This window comes from Spea bombifrons, chromosome 3, assembly GCF_027358695.1.
Source record: "Spea bombifrons isolate aSpeBom1 chromosome 3, aSpeBom1.2.pri, whole genome shotgun sequence".
Classification (NCBI taxonomy): domain Eukaryota; kingdom Metazoa; phylum Chordata; class Amphibia; order Anura; family Pelobatidae; genus Spea; species Spea bombifrons.
Window position 1 is genome coordinate 4,761,527 of NC_071089.1, and position 22,877 is coordinate 4,784,403.

General features: G+C 37.4%; 1 protein-coding gene across 1 annotated transcript; it reads left to right on the forward strand.

The window, feature by feature from the left end:
• Window positions 1–97: 97 nt before the first annotated feature.
• On the forward strand, window positions 98–22,104 carry LOC128483053 (calpain-13-like). The gene is made up of 25 exons (XM_053459089.1): window positions 98–207; window positions 1,147–1,385; window positions 2,123–2,192; window positions 2,900–3,018; window positions 3,912–4,045; window positions 5,599–5,776; window positions 8,809–8,850; window positions 9,360–9,401; window positions 10,346–10,420; window positions 10,710–10,795; window positions 11,219–11,293; window positions 12,017–12,177; window positions 12,520–12,674; window positions 13,124–13,135; window positions 13,891–14,099; window positions 15,404–15,467; window positions 16,770–16,820; window positions 17,056–17,113; window positions 17,574–17,638; window positions 18,081–18,149; window positions 18,616–18,694; window positions 19,869–19,985; window positions 20,303–20,358; window positions 20,877–20,936; window positions 21,903–22,104. The coding sequence occupies exons 2-24, from the start codon at window positions 1,158–1,160 to the stop codon at window positions 20,895–20,897; spliced, it is 2,166 nt and encodes a 721-aa protein (XP_053315064.1). The 5' UTR covers window positions 98–207; window positions 1,147–1,157; the 3' UTR covers window positions 20,898–20,936; window positions 21,903–22,104.
• The last annotated feature ends 773 nt before the right edge of the window (window positions 22,105–22,877 follow it).

Sequence of the window (22,877 nt, forward strand, 5' to 3'; positions counted from 1 at the left end):
GCCTTTACCTGTCGGCATTGTCACTGCCTTCTGAAATTGAGCTAAAAAGTATAAATGGTTTATTTTTCCCGTGGATAGAGCAAGTTCCCGGCTTTCACACGACACGCAGACACCCATCACCCCCCCCCGCGCCGCGCAAACCGAGATCCTACCCAAAACCCGAAAGCGGTCACCCCGGAGAGACGGAGAGAACAGGACAGCAACTTTGTAAGTAAAACAGCCGTTTCCAGCACCCAGACTCAGACCTTAATCAGTCGTCGGTCTCGTCTTAGATTCAGGAGCTGTATGTCTATCCCATGCATGTTTAATACCCTCACTGTATTACCCTCTACCACTTCTGCTGGGAAGCTGCTCCACTTATTTACCACCCTCTCGGTAAAGTGAAACTCTAGTTGACCCTCTAGATTATGACGTTTCTCTTATGTGCTCCTGTATCATGGTGTTCTTATAAAAGCAGGAGTAGAATTCATCCGAACCTCACGGGAAGCGAAATCTCCCGCAGCTTCATAGATCTTGTTGTTTTCTGAGCGGTGATATAAATTGATTTGTTTGATTTAATTACCCCCATAAAGCGAAGGTCGATGATCTCCGTGATTTATTTCCAGTTTATTTACGACTTTCTCTGTAAATGGCGTTAAAGGAAAGAACGCGATACAGTTGCAGGGTTCCGTTTCTTCTCATTGCGTAACGTTGCATTTGGATGGATCTTTCGAAATCTGCTTGTCCTGGAGGAGGGGATCCTCCTCTCCGCGGATTTAGAAAGATCCAAAGAAAGCGTTCTTACAAAACAAATTGATTCATTTAACGAGGCATAAATATTAACTCCAGTTCTGTAGGACTATTTTACTATATTGACAGTGTGGTAGATAAGTGGAAAAGCCTCCCAGCAGAAGTGGTAGATGCTAATATAGTGAGCGGATTTAAACATGCACGGGATAGGTATATGGCTAATATATATATATATATATATATATATATACAAGTATATTTATTTATACACGAGTATATTTATTATTTTATTTATTATTATTTTTTTTAATTTTTATTATTATTTTATTATTATTTTTTATTATTATTTTATTATTATTTTTATTTTTTATTATTATTTTATTATTTTTTTTTAATAATTATTTTTTCATTTACCAGACCGAGTCCTAATGGATCCTTTAAGGATAAACACACAGCCCCGTCCCCAAGATAACTTCACGCTTGGAAGCGCGAGCAATCCCAGGAAATTCAAGAACCAGGACTTCGAGGCGCTGCGCGAATACCACCTGAGGAAAGGTCTGCTGTTCGAGGATGAGCTCTTTCCGGCGAACATGAAAAGCATCGGCCCCAAACTGGAGCAGCAGTTCCAGGCCAGAACTCTAGAATGGAGAAGACCAGTGAGTCTGGGATATATAAATTTATGATAATATTCACTATATTAGTGATTTTAAAGAATTCCACAGCCCTGCCTTGAAATTATTAGAATTTGTCAAGGTTATTACCCCAGTCTTGGGGTAAATAGCAGATTTTTAGGCTCTGGAGCCAATTCCTTTGTATTCTCCTCTGATTTAATCACATCTGAGCGTCCCAACTGGTGCTTTCCTCCCTGCTATATGATTGTTGGAATCCCTGCTTGAATACAGGTGATTTTGTTCGGAATATCTTTACCGCCTGGCAAGCCATGGTTTTCATAAGGACGGTTATGACAACTTTGCCACCATTAATGGGTCACTAAACTAAAAATATCTGTGAGCGATTAAAGGGTTAATATTCAAGAGTCAAGAGACATTCCATGAATTCATTTATCACAAAATTGTGGCGGGAAATTAAATGAATTAAATTACAGGAAGTGTGGAAAATGTATATATCTTTATAGTAATTTTGATTGGGCGACGATACGCGAGTCCCAGTTTGTATTCGCTGGCTTCCATTATGGAGCTGGGTAAATGCCCCGTGATGGGGTAAATAAGGCGTCCTATCAGACCTTATTAGCGGTAAAGAATCCTTATTAGGAATTTACCGTAATTGGCTGTTTAAGTGATTTTATTTCTCTGTAATTATTAGTAAAATCGGAGTTTCGGAAGATCCAGTCATGTGTAGTTGGTGAATTGTGATTGGTTGATTTTTCCTGCAGAAACTCGCGGATCGCCCACAATTCATTGTAGATGGTTCTTCTTTGTTCGATATTTTACAAAGTGAACTAGGTAAGAAAACTTGGGTTCCTCGCATTGAGCATTCTACCCCATCAATCTAAACCATCCATACTATACATTCCACATTCTACCCCACGCACCAAACATTCTACCCAACGCACCAAACATTCTACACCATCAATCTAAATCATCCATACTATACATTCCACATTCTACCCCACGCACCAAACATTCTACCCCACGCACCAAACATTCTACACCATCAATCTAAATCATCCATACTATACATTCCACATTCTACCCCACGCACCAAACATTCTACCCAACGCACCAAACATTCTACACCATCAATCTAAATCATCCATACTATACATTCCACATTCTACCCCACGCACCAAACATTCTACCCCACGCACTGCGCATTCTACACCATCAATCTAAATCATCCATACTATACATTCCACATTCTACCCCACGCACCAAACATTCTACCCCATGCACCAAACATTCTACCCCACGCACCAAACATTCTACCCCACACACTGCGCATTCTACACCACACAGTGAACATTCTACACCATGAATCTAAACTATACATTTCACATTCTGCCCCACTCTGAACATTTTACATCATACTCGAAATCATCTAAACTATAAATTCCACATTCTACCCCACGCACTGCAAACCTTTTAAACCACTTGGGAGGTATGTGTTAATGTCCATACATTTTGAAAGCTTGTTTTCATTTCAACCACAGGTGACTGCTGGGTTCTGTCGGTGCTAGGAGCGCTTACCTTGAAACCCTACCTACTGAAAAAAATTATCCCGTCTAACCAGGAGTACGATAAAAACTATACCGGAATCTTCCATTTCCGGGTAACGTCCGCCTCGTATATTATTCATGTAACATTTTGAAATCGACATCAAATGCCCTTTAAATATAAAATGCTTTACGGAAGAACTTCGCGGCCGCGAACAATCTAGGGGGAGGGAATAACGGGCAGTCCAGGAAGTGGGTTACGACTTCCTGTTTGGGCTGACAGTAGAATTCTATTGAATCATGGGAAATCAATAATACATTAATGGAAACAGCCATACCTAAATGGAACATAAATCTTTCAATTCCAAATCTAAATAATTTGAGAGCGGGAAGAGCGGAGATTTCATCCACAACAAAGGAAGGGATTCTTTACAGTGAGGGCAGTAAAGGTACGGAATCCACCGCCGAGAGAGGAGGTTCTATCAGATACACCGGATGCCTCCAAAAGGGGTAAAAGCAGAACATAGAGGGGCATAAATGACAGAATAAACAGTGATATTTTACATCTGGAGTCAAGAAGGAATTCTTCCCCCTAAGTGGCAAAATTAAAAAAAATAGTTAAATTATTTGGGGGATTTTTTTGCCTTCTTTTGGATTAAAAACAGGAAGGATCAGTAAAAAGTGTTACACTTGATGAACTTAATTTACCATAATACTATGTATTTTACCATTAAAAAAACGAGCTCTTAGCATAGGGTTACTGGGCTTTATTTTACTTGAAATAAAGTAAAAAATAAATAAATAAAAGAAGTAATCATAGAGAACTGTTGGAAGAGTGGTCCTGTCACCATAGCAATAAACGAAATGGTCAAATGAAAAGGAATCTTGCAATGGTTGCTACGGTAATAACTTCACTTTTAGAACTTTGCACCGGAATTACTTTTTGATAAATAACCCACGCTATTGCTAGATTTTTTTTAAAGAAATCTTTTCTTTTTTTCCCCCTTAGTTCTGGAGTTTCGGGGAATGGCTGGACGTTGTTGTCGATGATAAGCTGCCTTTTGTGGACGGGAGGTATTTGTCGGTGAAACCATCTTGTGAGAACGAATTGTGGCCTTGCCTGGTGGAAAAAGCGTATGCCAAGTGAGTCTTTTTTTTTACGGTCTTTGAACGACTGGTCAGTGGATTCCTGTTTTAAGGGAACATTCTAGCTCCCCGACTTAATTGAAGGGTCAACCCCAAGGAGCTTCTCCAGCATGAAGGGGAGAGCTGACCCCGTATAATGTATAGATAGGTAACCTATACATTATACAGGCCGTGTAGACAAGAGAAGAAAAAGTTTGACGCGTTTCGCACATCAGTGCTTAGTCCTGCGAAACGCGTCAGGCGTGTTTTGTTTTTTTATGTTGTGCCGTAATTTATTCCATGTAGATTCATTAATAAATAGGTAATAGTGTTGGAGAGGCACTCGAGTCTCTGTGGCTTAATTTCCTCTTGCTGTTATACATTATACAGGGTCAGCTCAGCCCTTCCTGCTGCAGAAGTAATATTAGGGAGTTCAAATGTATGTAAAAAGTCATGTAGCGGCTATATCATTACAGCATATAACTCTATATCACACGTCGTGACATGAGTATTTCCACCTTAAATGCCCCAGGAGACTAGGACTGTGAGGCAAAAGAACATGATGTATATGTGATTGCTTCTTTCAAACATAACATTTAAACATTTAAAGAACGTTAATGGGCCCATTAATCATCCTATAAGGGAAAATCTGAAGAAAAGGTTTATGTCTAGAATGGAAACTAGTCCTTCTGGACTATATTGATGGAGGGCCCTTTGGTTGCCTAGCAACAGTCCAATTATCCAATGTTTTATTCTTCTAGAATTAGTATGGGATACTAAATCTTCCGTGTTAACGCTCCCTTTAACTCCATTTTCTAATAGTCTCTATAAGTCAATGGAGACCCCACTTTGAATATGCAGGGCAAGTTTGGGCAACTTCAAAGGGACATTTTGGAGCTCGCAAAAAAATGCAGAAGCCGGAGAGTATATAATATATAATATGAGGAATATACAGGGATATAACGGGTTATAAGGATGGGATTAGTTATACGGCCGGAGAGTATATAATATATAATATGAGGAATATACAGGGATATAACGGGTTATAAGGAAGGGATTAGTTATACGGCCGGAGAGTATATAATATATAATATGAGGAATATACAGAGATATAACGGGTTATAAGGACGGGATTAGTTATACGGCCGGAGAGTATATAATATATAATATGAGGAATATACAGGGTATAACGGGTTATAAGGACAGGATTAGTTATATGGGTGGAGAGTATATAATATATAATATGAGGAATATACAGGGTATAACGGGTTATAAGGACGGGATTAGTTATACGGCCGGAGAGTATATTATAATATGAGGAATATACAGGATATAACGGGTTATAAGGACGGGATTAGTTATACGGGGGGAGAGTATATAATATATAATATGAGGAATATACAGGGATATAACGGGTTATAAGGACAGGAATAGTTATACGGGGGAGAGTATATAATATATAATATGAGGAATATACAGGGATATAACGGGTTATAAGGACAGGAATAGTTATACGGCCGTTAATTATGTTACATTATGTTATATTACATTCATTGTCTTTCAATTTTTAGGCTCCTTGGTTCATATGAAAAGTTGCATTTTGGTAACCCGGCAGAAGCGTTTGTTAACTTTACAGGCGGATTGGTGTTAACATTCGATTTAAAGAGCGATATCCATCAGCCTGAGATATTTCATATGGTGAACAATGCAGGTCCAGAAACCCTAATGACATGTACCACCAAAAAGAAGGTACGTGCTTCTTAAGTCATTCGGCGCACATTTCAGCTTTTGTTTGCCGTGACGCATATAAAATTTGAATAAATAGTAAAAAGAAATCTACGGGTCTAAAGCAGTAAACCTTTGATCCTGTTACAATTCATCGTAGATGACTGGTTTCATCCCGTCCGAGATATGGGTAACATTTATGTTATAGATTGTAAGCTCACCAGAGCGGATCCCTCTTCTCTTTCTGTACCGGTGTGTCTGAGTGTTAATGTTATTATCAAACTCTATCTTGTCAATTCCACCATTGTCCCCTTGTAATAGTGCTACGGAATCTTCTCCTGTCGGCCGTCAGCCCAGGAAAGGATCGTTTTTTGACCGATTTGATCTTTTTTAAAAGGTTAAGCCAGTTGGTGGTTGAATACACGCACTGCCTCTATAGAGAGCCGGTTCTTATAGGGAGAGTTGTTATCTGACAGCCTGGTCTCTTATCTGGCATAGCTGGCTCCTTACTGTCAGACATAATGTAACAGGAGCCGGCAACCTCCCCTCCCAGCCGGCCGGATACAATGTAGCAGATACGTTGTAGCTAATGCTAATGTGTCTTTAACAGCTGATGGCAAAGCCTCCATGTGTGTAGATTAACCTCTTCAATACTGGAATGCAAAGCCTCCATGTGTGTAGTTTAACCTCTTCAATACTGGAATGCAAAGCCTCCATGTGTGTAGTTTAACCTCTTCAATACTGGAATGCAAAACCTCCATGTGTGTAGATTAACCTCTTCAATACTGGAATGTGCAAAACCTCCGTGTGTATTTGTAGTTAACCCTTTCAGTGCTGGAGTGCACGCGATGACATCATGTAAACCGCGTGCCAGATTGATGGGTGCGCTGCACCATGGCTTCAACGTGGGGCAGTTACTTGTACGCTGCGTAGCGGTATTCTCTCATGTCTTACTGTTAATCCTGCCTCTACCCGGAGCGAGACCTGAGTCTTAATCTTATTTGAACCTACAAAGTTTTCCCCTGCTACCGTTTGTATTAATGTTACTTGAGTGATTTATGAAAGTCTACCTGGGGGAGTCGCTATGATGAAAAACTCCAGACGCAGACTAAAGGTTCCTCAGGTACGTTTCTAAACACAGTTACCAATAACTAAAAAAAAAAAAAAAATTCTTTGCAAAATCCCTCCAGCTGTGACTGCTGTCTTCCCACGCTCTAATTATACAACATATACATTTCATACGATCATATTATCTGCCGGCAGATCGGCCCCATCCGGCCCCCGTCTAGTCACCTGTTTCTCCTGCTGTAAAGACTCAAACCTTAATCAGTCGTTGGTCTCGTCTTAGATTCAGGAGCCGTATGTCTATCCCATGCGTGTTTAAATCCCCTCGCTGATCTCATGTTATAAATTTCATCTAAACTTCCTGATGTTTGGATTTGCGTAATTATTCCTCCCCAATATGTTGTGGTGCTATGGGGAGCCTGATCGCTCAGCTCAGAGAGGCTGCCAGCCTCTACATCTGCCTTCCTAGGCCATGGTGCTGTTGAAAAAAAGGTTTTCACTCGAATGTAAACTCTGCAACCTTGTATTTAAATAAACCCCCCTTTAAATAGTTTTGTTTTTTGTGAATAAATAATGCAAAAAAGATTCCTTGTGGTTTTTAAAATTCTGAATTTTTCAGAAAATCTCAATATTCATTAAGTTTCAAGAACATAAACCGTTTTTTTTTTCTTTTTAACAACCTTTTCGGTAAATCCGGAAGAATGAAACCAATGATTCCATAACGCTTACGATCCTTTGAGCCAGTTGGTGAATTTTAAGCAAACGTGTAGTTTGAATGCTTCGTTGATTAATGAACATGACATTTTTGGCTGACAATTCCAGTTTTTAACAGAATATTGTGCCGAGATATCATTTTCGAGAAATGTTGACCTTTAAAGTTGTTTGCGCTTCGCGCCGGAAAAACCTGTTTCTCTTATTCTTCAAAACAAAAAAAGGACGCAGAAGGTGGGTTTTATGAAGAAACTTCTGACTTCAAACGGAATTTAGCTTTTTCAGTTTTTTTGGGGTACAGATTATCACATTTTCATTATCAATATCTTGATATATTATTGTTAACTTCATTATTATTATTTGTTTTATACAGCATCATTATATTCCATAGCGCTGTACAATGGGGATAATATGATAATATAATATAACAATTATCTACTAAGAGGGTAGTAGATAAATAGAACAGCCTCCCAGCAGAAGTGGTAGAGGGTAATACAGTGAGGGTATTAAACATGCATGGGATAGACATACGGCTCCTGAATCTAAGACGAGACCAACGACTGATTAAGGTTTGAGTCTTAAACAAGACATTCACCGATCGTTCTAGAGTGTTACGTGAAGAATCTGTCATTTTATGATTTCCTCTGATTTCCTCATGACAACAACCTATCATGGCTTGCATCTGTGTCATGTGACAATTAAGTGTTCCCTGCAAAAATAGGAACGAGGAAGATCCTACGGTGGGGTTTGAGCATTCATTGGTTTACCGTTTACTTACGGGAATCAAATTGAGCGCGACAAGTATAACAACACCTTTCGGATCGGTGTAACGATAGACGGAAATATTTGGGCCGCGCTGCTACATTGTAACCCCCGTGACATCAGATCCCCGATATTTCACAAGCAAACTGATTCACTAAATGAAAGGGTTAATGCTGCGAAATGTATCCGGATGATTAAGAAAGTTTGCAGGATTTCTCTTATGATGTAACACTTTCCGAGAATCTGTGTCAATAAAACCGGTTTATTTTTTATTTCCTTCCGTGAGGCTCTGCCGTTAAAAATCATTACTCCCCGCTCTGCCCTGAGCGTTCTTTACAAATCCCTCCTCTGTTATCTTAGAATGTGCGTGATTTCTCACACCTGTGTTTACATTTTATCAACAACTGTTTTATTTTGTATCCACTGAAATTCTTTGAAAATTCTTTCTTTTTTTTTTTCTTTTTTTTTTATTATTTTTTTTTATTACCTTTTCTTTTTCTACTTTTTTTTTTTTTTAGGACGGTTCTGAAAGAAACAGGAGTTTGAGTTTGCCAGCACTGGTGAGCATCGATTAAATATTTCACGTCTTTTACCATCTTTGTCGTTTCAAATATAAGTTAATGCTGTTAATGATAAGTTCACCGGCCATGCCCAAAGTTTTCCCAACCGGAGAGCCGTAACTTGCCCCCCCGCCACCGCCCCCGCCCCAAGTTACAACCCTGTTCTTTGGAAATGGTGGCAAAAGGGGGCATAATACAGACAAAATTAGCCAAAACGTTTAATTTAGAAATCACCTTCACGTTAGCTAATAATTACTTTTCTAATAAAATAATTTTTGCAACTATCCAATGTATCCTGCTTGGGGGGGGGAGAAAGAGGGGTTTGGGAGAGAAACATTTAAATGCATTAAGGGATACAATCTAAATCTAGAGGGTTGGAGGCTGAGATGGTATAGAAGAAACATTTACCCTACTGAGAGGGTGGTGGATATGTGGAGCAGCCACCCAGCAGAAGTGGTAAAATCTGGCTGATCTGTGTTTCTGCCTAACAGATATGTTGATTTTTACAGTATGTACACAATGATATCCGGAGGGGCAGCGTACCCATCAGCGTGAGTATAGAATATTTTGTATATGATATTTTATATATTGGCACAAAAAAATGATTATATTATTTCTGCCATTAGTTTCCAAATAATAATCAATTTGCAAGGATTTGCCCAGTTATAAGGTTATTTACTTAAAATTAATTCATTTGTTTTTAAAGCTCTCTCAGTACAGAGAGATTAATGATACGGACACCTAATTCTCCATTCCTTTTTTTTTTTTTTTTTAACCATTTTCTGATTTTTTTTAAAAAAAAAGTGTAGTGATGGTCCATTTGTGTGAACATCAATAATGCTAAAAAATAATTTTTGGAATTTTCTCCCAAAAAAAAATGAATTTGGGTGTCTGGGCAGCAAGTCTACCTCCAGCGGCATATTCTGGCCTTGATCTAGGGTGGCCGGGCTGGTTAGGGTTAATGGTTTGGGGCAAAACCAAAGGCAGGTCGCCCTATTGGATCGTCAGGTTCCCCAACTTTTCCGTTTCCACTATGGAAGACTGTGCCCAACGGTGCGTGGATCAGCTGGCACCGTGTGTCCTTCTGATTGGAGCACTGGAGTATGACATCATATCCCAGCGCTCAGCAGTAACGACGGCACCTGCAGAAGTTGTACTGGGAAGGTTGGGGAACTGCCCTGGGTCCCAATGTAACGACACTATCTATCCCTGATTTAATCAAGCCCCCTCACTTGCAGAGGAACAAAACCCATCAGGATATACTTTTCTACCTTTCCTCCAATCAGGGCGGTGCCGTTTGGCCTGATGTAGCCCAGATATGAGTTGAGCGTCGTCACATTTTAATGGTCCATAAAAAAAACCAAAAATCATTGAAATGTATATTTTCTTTAATTTTGCGCCTCTGTCTTATACTCCAGTAGAACTTGGCAACTCAGATGCCTCATTCACAGAATAGAAGAACTCTTAACATCGATTATATTTTTGATATTTGCAGAACATTCCTGAAAGCGTTCACCTGGGCGACGGTCTGGTTGAAAGTCACGCTTATTCCATAGTCGGCACAGAACGGGTAATGATTGTAACAAAAATGTTATTTCATTTTCTTATGTTGGAACGCAAAGCCCATTTAAAAGGAACTTGAACGGAAAATCATGTCCAATCTTTTTAAAAATAAATTTTAATTATTAATTTGTTTCAATTGGAATTTTAATTAGGAAGCCAGTGTTGGATTAGCATCAAATTTAAGTTTGAACATGCGCATTCCCATTACCTCCGTACCCAGCTCCTGACTTTTCATTTGGTTTGATTTTAGCTAAAATCTAATATAAAAATCTGTTTTTTTTTGGTTTTTTTTTCAGGTGAATTTTAGAAATGAAGTTGTGAATTTAGTTCGAATATGGAACCCATGGGGTTATGGTGAATGGATAGGACCCTGGTGTGACAGGTGATTTTTAAAACAGTACCTCATATTGACATATCTCCTAGAAGAATCGGAATAGCCGAAAAGTAAATTCCGTGTTAAATTTTTTACCATTTTCTTAAGTTAATTTTAAAAAAAAGTATTAATTAAAAAAAAAATTGGAAAAAAATAAATATATATATATTTTTTTTAAATATTAAATTTAAGTTAAAAAAAAAAAGAGCAACAAACGTATCCAGTACTATAAAAAAAAAAATAACAACAAATCAAATACAATAAATTAATGCCAGCTTTGCATTTAAACATTTTTGCCTCCCTGCTTTTGGCGCAGCCATATCTCCAATCCCCTAATGTTTAGTACCCTTGCCGCGCCGTCCCCTCTCAGCCTTCATGCTTGTCTCACTTTTGTGCGTTTTGCCGATTACCCTTAATTTGTTTGCCGCGCAGCTCTCCGCTCTGGAAAGAAGTGAGCGCGGGGGAGAAACTAAGGCTTCACAGATTAAAGGAAGACGGAGAATTCTGGTAATGTCGTTTTACAGGTCTTTTTTTATTCATTATAGACAATTATACCCCGTGTCATAATGTCATTGGTTTATCTAATTAACCCCTTCACGACATGTGCCCTTAAAGGGGTTAATCCCAATAACACCGATCGCACATTTTATTCCACTAATTAAATGTGAAGTTCAAGCAGTGTTCTCTAAGGATATTGTGCAACAATCTCCTAGAATAACCCGGTAAAAGTCAGTCTTGTAAAATTGCACAAAATGCAGATTTAAGGAAGGAAGAAAGGAAGCAAGAAGTAGCAGCACAGCGGTTTGTGCAAAGAGTGCAAGCTGTACTGAAGATAGAGCTCCAATTGTAGGAGAGAGATGTATTTTTGGGTGTATTAGCATATGGTGTTAGCGTGAGTGTGTGTATGTGCATGGTGTTAGAGCGTGTTTCCGTATTAGTAGGCGTGTTTATGTGTTGATCTGTGAGCCGCTAGCCCTAGACTCACTCCTAAGCCTAGTGGCGTTTCCTGACTCAAGAAAACTTGGGGCGGGCATAAAGTTATCATAAAGAGTGAAGAAGTAAATGAATATTATTAAGTTATTTTCTGCTGTATCTATGCAGAGTGGCATATTCCGGTCAAAGCCTAGGGACAGCGGTCCCCCTGCTCTAGAACCGAGGTTCCATTAAGGTTCTTACATCATCATAAGAAATAAATATTAACACACGTCTCTTTTTTTATGTTACCGGAAGGATGTCTTGGGAGGACTTTGTAGATAAATTTTCCAAGGTGATTATCTGCAGCCGTGCCCCCGATTTTTTGGACTGGGATCATCAGCCTAAACAGTGGTACAAGCAAAAGTTTTGGGGGATGTGGCCTAAAGGAATCGGCGTAGGAGATTATACTAATGAAGGTAACTCCACCGATTTAATGATGACATCAGAACAAGTGGTCATAACCTAAAACTAGAAGGTCAGGGGCTTAGATACATTTTACTTTACTGAGTGGGTAGTAGATAAGTAGAACAGCCTCCCAGCAGAATTGGTAAAACAGTGAGGGAATTTAAACATGAAACCAACGACTGATTGAGGTTATTATTATTTGTTTTATATAGCGCCATCAGATTCAGTAGCGCTGTACAATGGTTTGTCTTTATAACAGGAAAAACCCGATGGGGCGGAATGGGTCTGAACTCTGGCAAGTTCTATTTTACTCTGAATATACAATTAAAATTAAAAAATAATTTCCATTTTAGATCTCCTTTACACGAATCCTCAGTACCTACTGAAGGTAAACGGGTCGGACGTGCTGAGAAAAGGTTACAACGTGGCCATATCGATCATGCAACATCCGAACAACTGGCAGAGGTTTAGCGGAGAGTGGCCATCGATCGACTTTCAGGTTATCGAGGTCAGCCCTTCGTAATGCTGCGGCCGATATCCCCGAACTAGAAAAATTGACATTTTTACATTTATTTTTAATAGCTTCGCTTTTGACGTTTAAATCTATAATCCCGCGCTGGTAACCTTACCATCAAACAGCATCGTTTAATAAGTGAATTTATTATATTGATTTTTTTTTATTTTTTTTTTAAATTAGAATTAGCTTTTTTTTTTTCTTACTTTTGACTTTGTGAGATTTTGCTGGCAACTTAAAATAACAAAAAAATAAAAAAAATAAATAAACAATATAAAATATATTTAAGAATATTTTTTTAAATTAGTATTATTTTATTATCGGTTCAAGTAATTAAAAAATGAAAAGCGTTACTTTATTGTGTATTCTATAAATGATACTCCATGTTTAGTATTCTATGATGTAGTTTGCTGACTTTGCTTTTTTTTTCTCTTTTTTTTTAGGTGGATTCTAAGGTATGATTACAAAGAAGAATTTTATTAGCATTTTTAATTAAAAAATGAAGACCAAAATCAACAGAAAAAAAATGATCACAAGAATAACGTGAAATATGGATAAATAATCAATATAATACTTATATATCTTGATAGGGGTCTACTGTATGAAAAGCATACATGGAAAATGTCAGGGTTTGCCCTTGGGTATCCAAACCTGAAGGAACGATAAGGGGTTAATGTTTTTGACCATCAGAACATTTCGCCTGTCCTGTTTTTTTCCTCAAAGTCCCATAAAAAAACATTGATTACCACTGTAGGCATGCAATATTTTAGGTGATTAACTCAAACCCCACAATGAGATGATTCCTAATGGCAATCCTAGTGAGCTCCTTTCCTCCATAGACTTCTATGTGAGTCCTTGCGGTGATTCAGACTGAGCCATTCTAAAACACATACAGATGACTAATATGCAGCTGCCTGGAAACATTATATTATATTTGTTGGGTGTTTAACAGTCTCCAAAAATTCAAACTGAATGTTTAAAAGATTTAATTGTATTAATTTAGTAATAATGGATAATATGTAATTACTGGATGATATGTAAGAATTATTATTGTCATTTAATTTTTTTATTTTTTTTTTGGAGCGTAATTATAATATATATAGTTTTAAAGATCTAAATTTCATAAGTTTTCTTGAAAAATAAAAATTGCAGATATTACATTTTTCTTTAAAAAAAAAAAACTTTTTAATCATTTATGTTTTTTATACAGTTCTACGGTTCACGTGAGAAACTGCCAAGTTCTGCTTTTTCTAAAAAAATACTCTCGGGATTAAACAGAAACACTCAAAGCAGACGTGATCTTACAACGAAACTCAGTCTGAACGCCGGAACGTATGTTATTATTCCTTCTATCGCAAGGACGCCCCTGGAGGCCTCGTTCCTGCTGCAAATTTTCCTGAAGAGTAGAGACAGCGTCGTGTAAATATTCCTTTTATTTGAAATTCTCATTTTTAAATATTGCACCAGAAACCCGTAGATCAAACTGTCTAAAAACATGAATATTTTATTGCATTCTCGCTATAAAAGTTATAAATGGAACTGTTTATTAGAATGGGCAGTAAAATGTATCTTATTATTTATATTATATTATTTTTCAAGCCTTTACTATACAATCAAGGAATACAATAATTATGGGCTAATTACTTGGCATTCCTAATTATATTTATCACTCTAATAATTTATTAGTATGTAATTATTATTTTTTTTTAATTTTTATATTTTTTTTAATACATTTTAAGATATAAAATACCCTTAAAATACATCTGCTTTAATTTCAAAACAGTGGGTATAAAAAATATAATAAATATAAATCATATTAAATGCATAATCTGGGGGAAAATACATTAGTAAACTTTTTTTTTTTTTTTAAAGTTTTTAAAGTTAAAGTTTGTCCCCAAATATGTCTTGGTTCATAGAATGTAATTTTTTATTTTTTTTAAACATTATTTACTAACTAATGGCCTAGAAGTTCCTTATGAGAGGAACATTATAAACATTATAAAAAGTATCATTGTGTGCATGAAAAGATCAATGTACTAACAATGTATCAGCACAAAAAAAATCTGACCCGTGTGCTTTTTGGAGGACAAAGTTTGAGGTTAAAAAAAATTACAAAAAAAACATTTAAATATACAAAAATTATATTAGCAAAAAATATCATGCTTTTTATGATTTTTTTAAAAAAAGAACCAAAGTATTAGAAGAAGCTTAGAAATACTCTCCTGATATCCCTCCTGATTTGAGGCAATCTGAAGACTTTTAGCATCATGTTTAGCTTTTCATGTTTTTTTTTTTATTATTATTATTTGGAATTCCTCCCTTTTACGATGTGGATTTAATATTGAGAGATGAATTATGATTTCTCGATTTTTATTATATTGGCTTTTCTTGGTCACCCAATGGAGTTGCCCATGTCTTCTAAGTGGAGTCTTCTAAGCGGTTGGAGACTTTTTAAATGCCTTATCCTTTTGCCATCTTTCTGGCCAAATTACCCACTTCTTCCACTCCACTCGCTTTATCCAACCAGCTTCATTCCCCATAAAACGATTTATTATTAATTGATTCCAAAGAAAGGATTTATTCCTACTCGGCAATTAACCGATATGTGCAGCTCTGATCATAGCATAAAGTTGGGTTGAACACTATCTTCTTCTTATTATTGAAACAATTAATATTGTTTAATTGCGTAAATGATGTTTTATTTTTTTTTTACATTTTTCTAGTGAACTGGGTTTGTCGTCGGGCTCCGACATTCATAATCCCGGACCGTTACCGGCTAATTACTTGGTAATTATAATATGCTGTTGGCGTTCCCGTCCAATGGAGTCATTCGATTTTATTTAAATGATAAATAATGTATTGTCTGATAGCGTTCAAATACAGAGTAAAAAGAATTAGTGAAGTCGTTAGTCTCAAGCAGCGACAGTTGTAAATTGTCACAGCTTTAAGCGGATTCGAGACGACCAGAAGTTTAATGAGAGTCGTTATGGGTCAGCTCAACGAGAGCTTTACTGAGCGAATGTACAGAACGAGACGATTTAACCCCTTAATGACAAAGGCCGTACATGTACCGGCTCAAAATGCATTGTTTTCAATGGGTTTAGAGACCGCCCATTGTCCTTAAGGGGTTAAAGGGTGGGTTCTAATAATACTTTGGTAAAAAAAAAGGACATTTAATGGATTTACTTTTTTATGTGGGAAATGAAGCAGAACATTTAGAATTTTTTTTTTTTACTTTTAAGAAAATATTTTTTTACATTTTTATTTTTTTATTTTTTTTTTTACATTTTTTTTTTAGAAAAGTTGAAGTTGTCATCATTTTTCCCAGGCATTCTTTAACGCTAATAAGGTGGTGAGAGTCGGGTCTCTTCTTCTAAGCCAAATACGCTTCCTAATTAGTCTCTAAAGCTTGTCACCGAGCACAGGGGCGTCCAACCTGCGGCCCTCCAGCTGCTGCAATGACTACATCTCCCATACTCCCCAGCCAGCTCCTGACTGATAGCGCATTATGGGGGATGTAGTCCTGCAGCAGCTGGAGGGCCGCAAGTTGGACGCCCCTGACCTAGTACAAGTCAACCTAGGTATGTTTATTTAGCTAGAAGGGATACAATGAGCGATTATGAACATCTTTTATTTATATAGCACCAACAAATACTGTAGCGTTTCTTGCAGTCCATGCATTCAAAGGGTCTGACCAAACTAAAACTAACAGACTAAGATAAAGGAGGCTCGGCTCAGAAGCTTACAATCTAGAGAGCAACAAGTCTGCCCAAAGCCACGTGTCCCAAATATTTGGTTGCCCCCTTTCACAATGGCTCTGTGGGGTGGCGAGTCTCTGTGAACCCCTCTCTCTGGTGGTCTAGAGGGGGGAGACCTGTTTAGGAAGGCAGTCCCTCTTTGAGATCCCTCTCTCCTTCCCTGAAGCTGAACTCACAAGGTTACTATTTTACAATCAATTAAAGAAAATACGCTGGGAATTGAACCCCAAATAGTCTTCGGGGTCCTACCTGCTCTGCCGACCGGCAGCACAATGTAACAGTTCACTGAGCGTCTCACTGCGCTGGGAATAACAATGTTTCTGTTTTCTAGAGATACGAAGACCGGTCCTATGAAACGACGTTCAGGAGATACGCGTCTCAGGTAAGAAATGATACCGCGCTACGTACCGCGCGTTATTCACAGAGCGGCCCCCGGGGCCAATGACTGCACGAATCTTCAGTATATTATGTTCTTTGACTTCTTTGCCACATTCAGTCACTCATCGTGTTTAAAGTATTTTAAATATATATTTTCATATTTTACATTTTGAAAACATTTATCCAATTTTAGTGAAAGTTGCTTTTAAGTATTAATCGCTTGCTGATTTATTTTTTAGGGAAACAAGATGAATGTCAATGATTTACATAGATTTCTCAATGAAGTCGTTTTGAAAGGTAAGACTTTTTATTTGAAAAAAATGGTAACATCCCATATTATCCATAGAATTATTTTCTGTTTTAGTTTTTATCTCTATCTGATAATATATATATATATATATATATATATATATCTGATAATATACATAAATATATAAAAAAATATTCATATATATATATATATATATATATATATATAATAAAAAATTATTATTTTAATTTTTATTATTGTTATTATTATTATTATTTTTATTATTTTTATTATTAATATTTTTATTATTTTATTAGTATTTTTATTATTATTATTTTTATTATTTTTATTATTATTATTTTAATTTTTATTATTATTATTTTTATTATTTTTATTATTATTATTTTGTCCAAACAGATTTATTGGTTAAATTGAAGATTTATTTTTGTAAACAATTTCCATATAGTTTATTCAACAGAAATGGCTAATTCCATCTATTTCTTCCAGGTTTCTCTTCTCCAGCCGGTGGCTTCACCAAAGACTCCGGCAGAACAATGCTGACGTCAATGGATGTATCCTTCTAAATCTATCGTATTACGCTTTCTTCGGAAAGAACGGACGCTGACCTCACATACAAATAGGATTCTTTATTTAAATTAGTTATTAAAGAAAAATGAATCGTCAGACTGTTATTAGTTATTAAATGTGTGTTTGGGGATGGAAGTCTACCCAAGGTGGTGCCAGAGGTGGCCCGAGATAATGGTGCCCGTCAGCCTAACCTTGATAAAGGGATCGGAGTTTATTATGGTTTAATATGGTTGATATAAAAGTATTAGAAGAGAGAAGCATTAAGAATATTCATCGGAGGTCCTCTTGGGCCTCAACAGCCGGCTTCCTCACTGCGGTGTTCCGAGATATGACATCATATCCCGGCACGTTGGTGCCCATGCACTACAATGGGTGCTCAATGGGCCCTTTTTAACTGGCATCATTTTCTCTTAACTTCATGGACAGCAAAGTGGAAGCGGATATCTTACCGCAGAGAGCTTCGGACAATTATGGCGTTATCTGACCCGGTTTAAGGTAACCCGCGTGTAGGGTTCAATAGACGTGATACACGCTAGTGATTCTGCGCCACTGATTGCAGCATAACCTAGATGGGAGCTAGAGAAGTAGGCTGGGGAATGGGAGACAGTATATCTCTGCACATAGCAAAAGAAAGCATATGTATTTTGTAGTGGGTAAGTGGAACAGCCTTCCAGCAGATGTGGTAGAGGTTAATACAGTGAGGGTATTAAACATTCATGGGATAGGCATACGGCTCCTGAATCTAAGACGAGACCAACGGCTGATTAAGGTTTGAGCCGTTACAGCAGGAGAAATGGCCGACTAGACCGGGGCCAAATGGGGCCGATCTGCCATTAGTTACCATTTTTTTTAAATTACCAAAAATTACCATTTTTGTCAAATAAATGCAAATACTGTATAGCTTGAACCCCTTCAAATACATACATGTATTTTTTTTTTAAACATTTTATTTTTTTTTAAGGATATTTTTGCTGAAATTGATGTGAATCGATGTGGATTCCTGGATTCCTATGAACTACAGAAAGCGGTGGAGTTTGCAGGTATGATATGGGATAGAGAGGCCGGAGTTATTCATAAAGTTGAGACCTTTTAAGATGAGACGATGATGATGTTAAAAATACTGCAGGTATTATTTAGTTGTTCGTGCACTTGGTAATTTTATGTTAGAAAACGTAAAATACTTATTTTTGTTTAATACACAGGCTCAACCTAAAAAAAGATCACTAAATTCTACATAGAGGTCATTTTACTTTGTAATATATTTATATATTTATATATATCGATATTTAGTAGAGTACTATCTATGCAAGAAATGCCCCTTTTTTTAAAGAAAAGCAGATTAAAATAATGGAATCTCTTTGTAGGCGTACAGAGGCCCTTTATCACTCCCATCACTCCTGCGTTCTAATGGCCCTTTATCACTCCCATCACTCCTGTGTTCCAATGGCCCTTTATCACTCCCATCACTCCTGTGTTCCAATGGCCCTTTATCACTCCCATCACTCCTGTGTTCCAATGGCCCTTTATCACTCCCATCACTCCTGTGTTCCAATGGCCCTTTATCACTCCCATCACTCCTGTGTTCCAATGGCCCTTTATCACTCCCATCACTCCTGTGTTCCAACGGCCCTTTATCACTCCCATCACTCCCGTGTTCCAACGGCCCTTTATCACTCCCATTACTCCTGTGTCCCAATGGCCCTTTATCACTCCCATCACTCCTGTGTCCCAAGGGCCTTTTATCACTCCCATCACTCCTGTGTTCCAATGGCCCTTTATCACTCCCATCACTCCTGTGTCCCAATGGCCCTTTATCACTCCCATCACTCCTGTGTTCCAATGGCCCTTTATCACTCCCATCACTCCTGTGTTCCAATGGCACGTTGTGTTCGCTGATCGAAGTTTAAGTTTAAAAGGCTAATTGATGGTTAGAAAACTCTTTTGTAATTTATGTTACAGACAGAAATTTCCTTGTTTTCCATGAACCCAAAACTTTTGAATTGTAGTGTATGTATATATATGTGTGTGTGTGTATATATATATATATATTGTCAGCATTTCTCAGTTTGTCACTAATAATGAAATATAAAAAATATAAATATGAAAAAATTTGACATAAATCATTAACATGTATAATGAAACATAAAATAAAATAAATATACACAGAAAACAGACAAACAGTATATTGTATAATGCCATTTTTTTCTTACATAGGACTTTTTGTTACCAAAAGTCGTCTAAATCAACTAATCTGTCTGTATGGGAATAATGAGCAGAAAGTACAATTTGTTGACTTTTTGCTTTGTATGATTCGACTAAAGGCAATTTCCAGTAAGTTCTGATTTTTTTATTTGTTAATATTTTTTGTTTACACATTTAACTCCCCAAGCTGGATATTTTCTTTGTAACCCGTCAACCCATGTGGAATGTCATTTGATTTTATTTCTTGCACGGTGACCCTAATTTAGTTAAACCCGGATGAAAAATGGGTGATCTCGCTAACTTTGAAATGCAAAGTTTTTTAAAAAAATTTTTAAGCAGTTAAAGAGAAATCGTCACAGCTTTCATATATTTATTGAAAAATAATATAATAATAATAATCATACAATAAAAATCCCAACTAATGTTTCTCCAATTTTCTCCAAAAGATACAATGAGAAATTTGTCTACCGATGCAAAAGGAATATATCTGAGTCAAGAAAAGGTATGTAATATTTTTTTATGACGGGTGTGATGTCACAGTATTATAAGGGAATTTATTTGTTATTATTTGTGAGGTTGTGAAGTTCCACATGGTAGCTGAGAGGTCCCTTTAAATATATTTATATATCTGCCAGTCAGTTCCAGGTGGAGGTCTAACAAGACCCCCGTGAGCATGTGCAGAGAGCACTATTATTGATTCCAATGGAAAATAATTTCTGACACTGATTGGTTGCCTTAAGCAGCCAATCAGTGGCAGGAACCCTTGGACCACAGAAGAGGTGGGAAGCTGCAGCTCTGTAGCTTCTACTTTTTGGTAGGTTCAATGAATGAAAGTACTACACATTCCACAATTACTAAAAAAATGATGATAGTTTGGCTTCAGCTCACATTGATCCAGGGAACAATACGGAGTCAAGAAGGAATTTTTTGCAAAGATTTTTTTTTCTGGTTCGACTGATACGAATAACGGAACCCGAGTAACTCTTTGACTGTAAATATGTGTAAATAATGTGTTTGCAGCTCATCCAGCTGATGATATGATATCGCAGCCTGAACATGAAGGACCTACAAAAAACTCTGGTAAGAGACTATCTGGATAGAGATCATTTGCATGCAAAAGCTAAAGAAATAGTATGTTTTTGGTTTTATAATACCTGGGGGTCAGACTTCGCATGTGGATGCCAGGGTTTGACCCTGTTGAGGTCTGAGGAGCTCGTGGCACCTGCCTGTTAGAATGACCTGTGGGTTAGGGATGATGTCTGCCACCAATGGTCCATAATTCATACCCACGATAGTCCTAGTGTCCAAAGCCCGGGGCAGGATTTCTACCTTCCCTGAAGAGCCACCTCCTGACGCTCAGCTTGGGAGAATTGCGAGGTGGCCACGTAGGAGCTGCGATGGAGGTCTTTGTTGGACAGAACTCCATCGAAGTTCTAGGGCTGGTCAGGGGATCTCCTCATCTGCCCCGAGATCCCCACGTCTTTGTCTGTGGAGGCAGACCTCTAATGGTCCTCTCTTTGGCCCAAACCATCAGGAAGCCAAACAGAATACAGCAGCAAATTAAAGGTCCTGTTCCACCTACTCTGCTGAAATTAACATTAGCTTAAGGCACATCTTCATCAACGTCCTAAACGTTCCCAGATATAATTCATGAATGATGTCGAATGTTCATACTTTCTTCTGGAAATGCTTGTCATGTGACAGATTTGTTGTTTGTTTTGTTGCTTCAGAAACCGATAAGAGTTTTTATAGTTTCTGTGTCGTTCTACGCGATTAAACCTAACAATAACGTTAATATAGCTTTTTACTTTCTAGAATCAGAGAAAGGCTACGTGAGAAATGGACCAAGTTCTATCCCTTTTCATATGAAAAACCTTTATATAAAGACATTTCTGCGGATTTTAATAAGTAACTTTATTGGGGTTTAGGGTTCATTTCGCTAAATGTCATAATAATATCAAACATATCAATCGCAGAAGCTTGGAAGAATCGAGCCTTTTCTGGATTTGTATATTCATATAATCTACGCCTCGCTTTCTTTTGCAGTCTTGACCACCAGCGCACGCCAGGAACGCGTTCACAGGAAAGAACACTAATGTTTTATTATTTTTTTATTTTGATGATTGCTATAATTTAATAGAATATTTCAAAGTATTCTCCGTGATGGGTATGAAGCCCACTTATTGATGGTAAATCATTAAAGGATGAGTTCTATGGAAAATAAACTTCCGTTCCTAAACCCTAGAGTTGTATACAGTAATAACCCTGACCTGTATAGAGTAATAATCCCCCAGCACTGTATACAGCGATAATCCCCAGAGCTGTATACAGCATTGACAAAAACCTGGTTTTAACGCATTTTGTCCCAAAAAAAACTCCCTTTATCTGCAGTCCTGGAGCCGCCGTTGCTGTTGGTCATGTGATATTTTGGGTGACTTTCCCGGCTCAAACACCACACTGAGCTGATGCTTTATGGCGATGCTAATGAAGTCCGATCCTCCATAGACTTTCATTAGTCAGAGAGTCTGGTTGGGTGATTTAAACTGAGCCATTTGTTTGTTAACCAGAAGGTAGTCTTATCTACAAACACCAGCTTATGGTCTGCAATGGCCCCTAACTCCATATTACCGATATTTTAAGAATGTGAATTTGTTTGCAACATTTTAGTTTTTCTTTTGTCAGCGAGTATTCCTAGTTATTGGATGTTTGCTTTTTGTTTTTTAAGCAAATCAAACATTTATTTTGATCTATACATTTACTTGCATTTCTACATTTACTCTACAAGTGCATTCAAAATATCAATTAACTGGAACCATATTAACCCCTTAATGACAAAGCCCGTACGGGCTCAAAATGCATTGTTTTCAATGGGTTTAGGGACTGCCCATTGTCCTTAAGGGGTTAATTACGTGTTGCATGCAGATCATCAGTGCTGTTTTTAACTTAACCCAATACAAAAACCTACCAGTAGTGCTATAGTATCATACGATATACCTAAACTTAGATACTGCTAATTAAAAA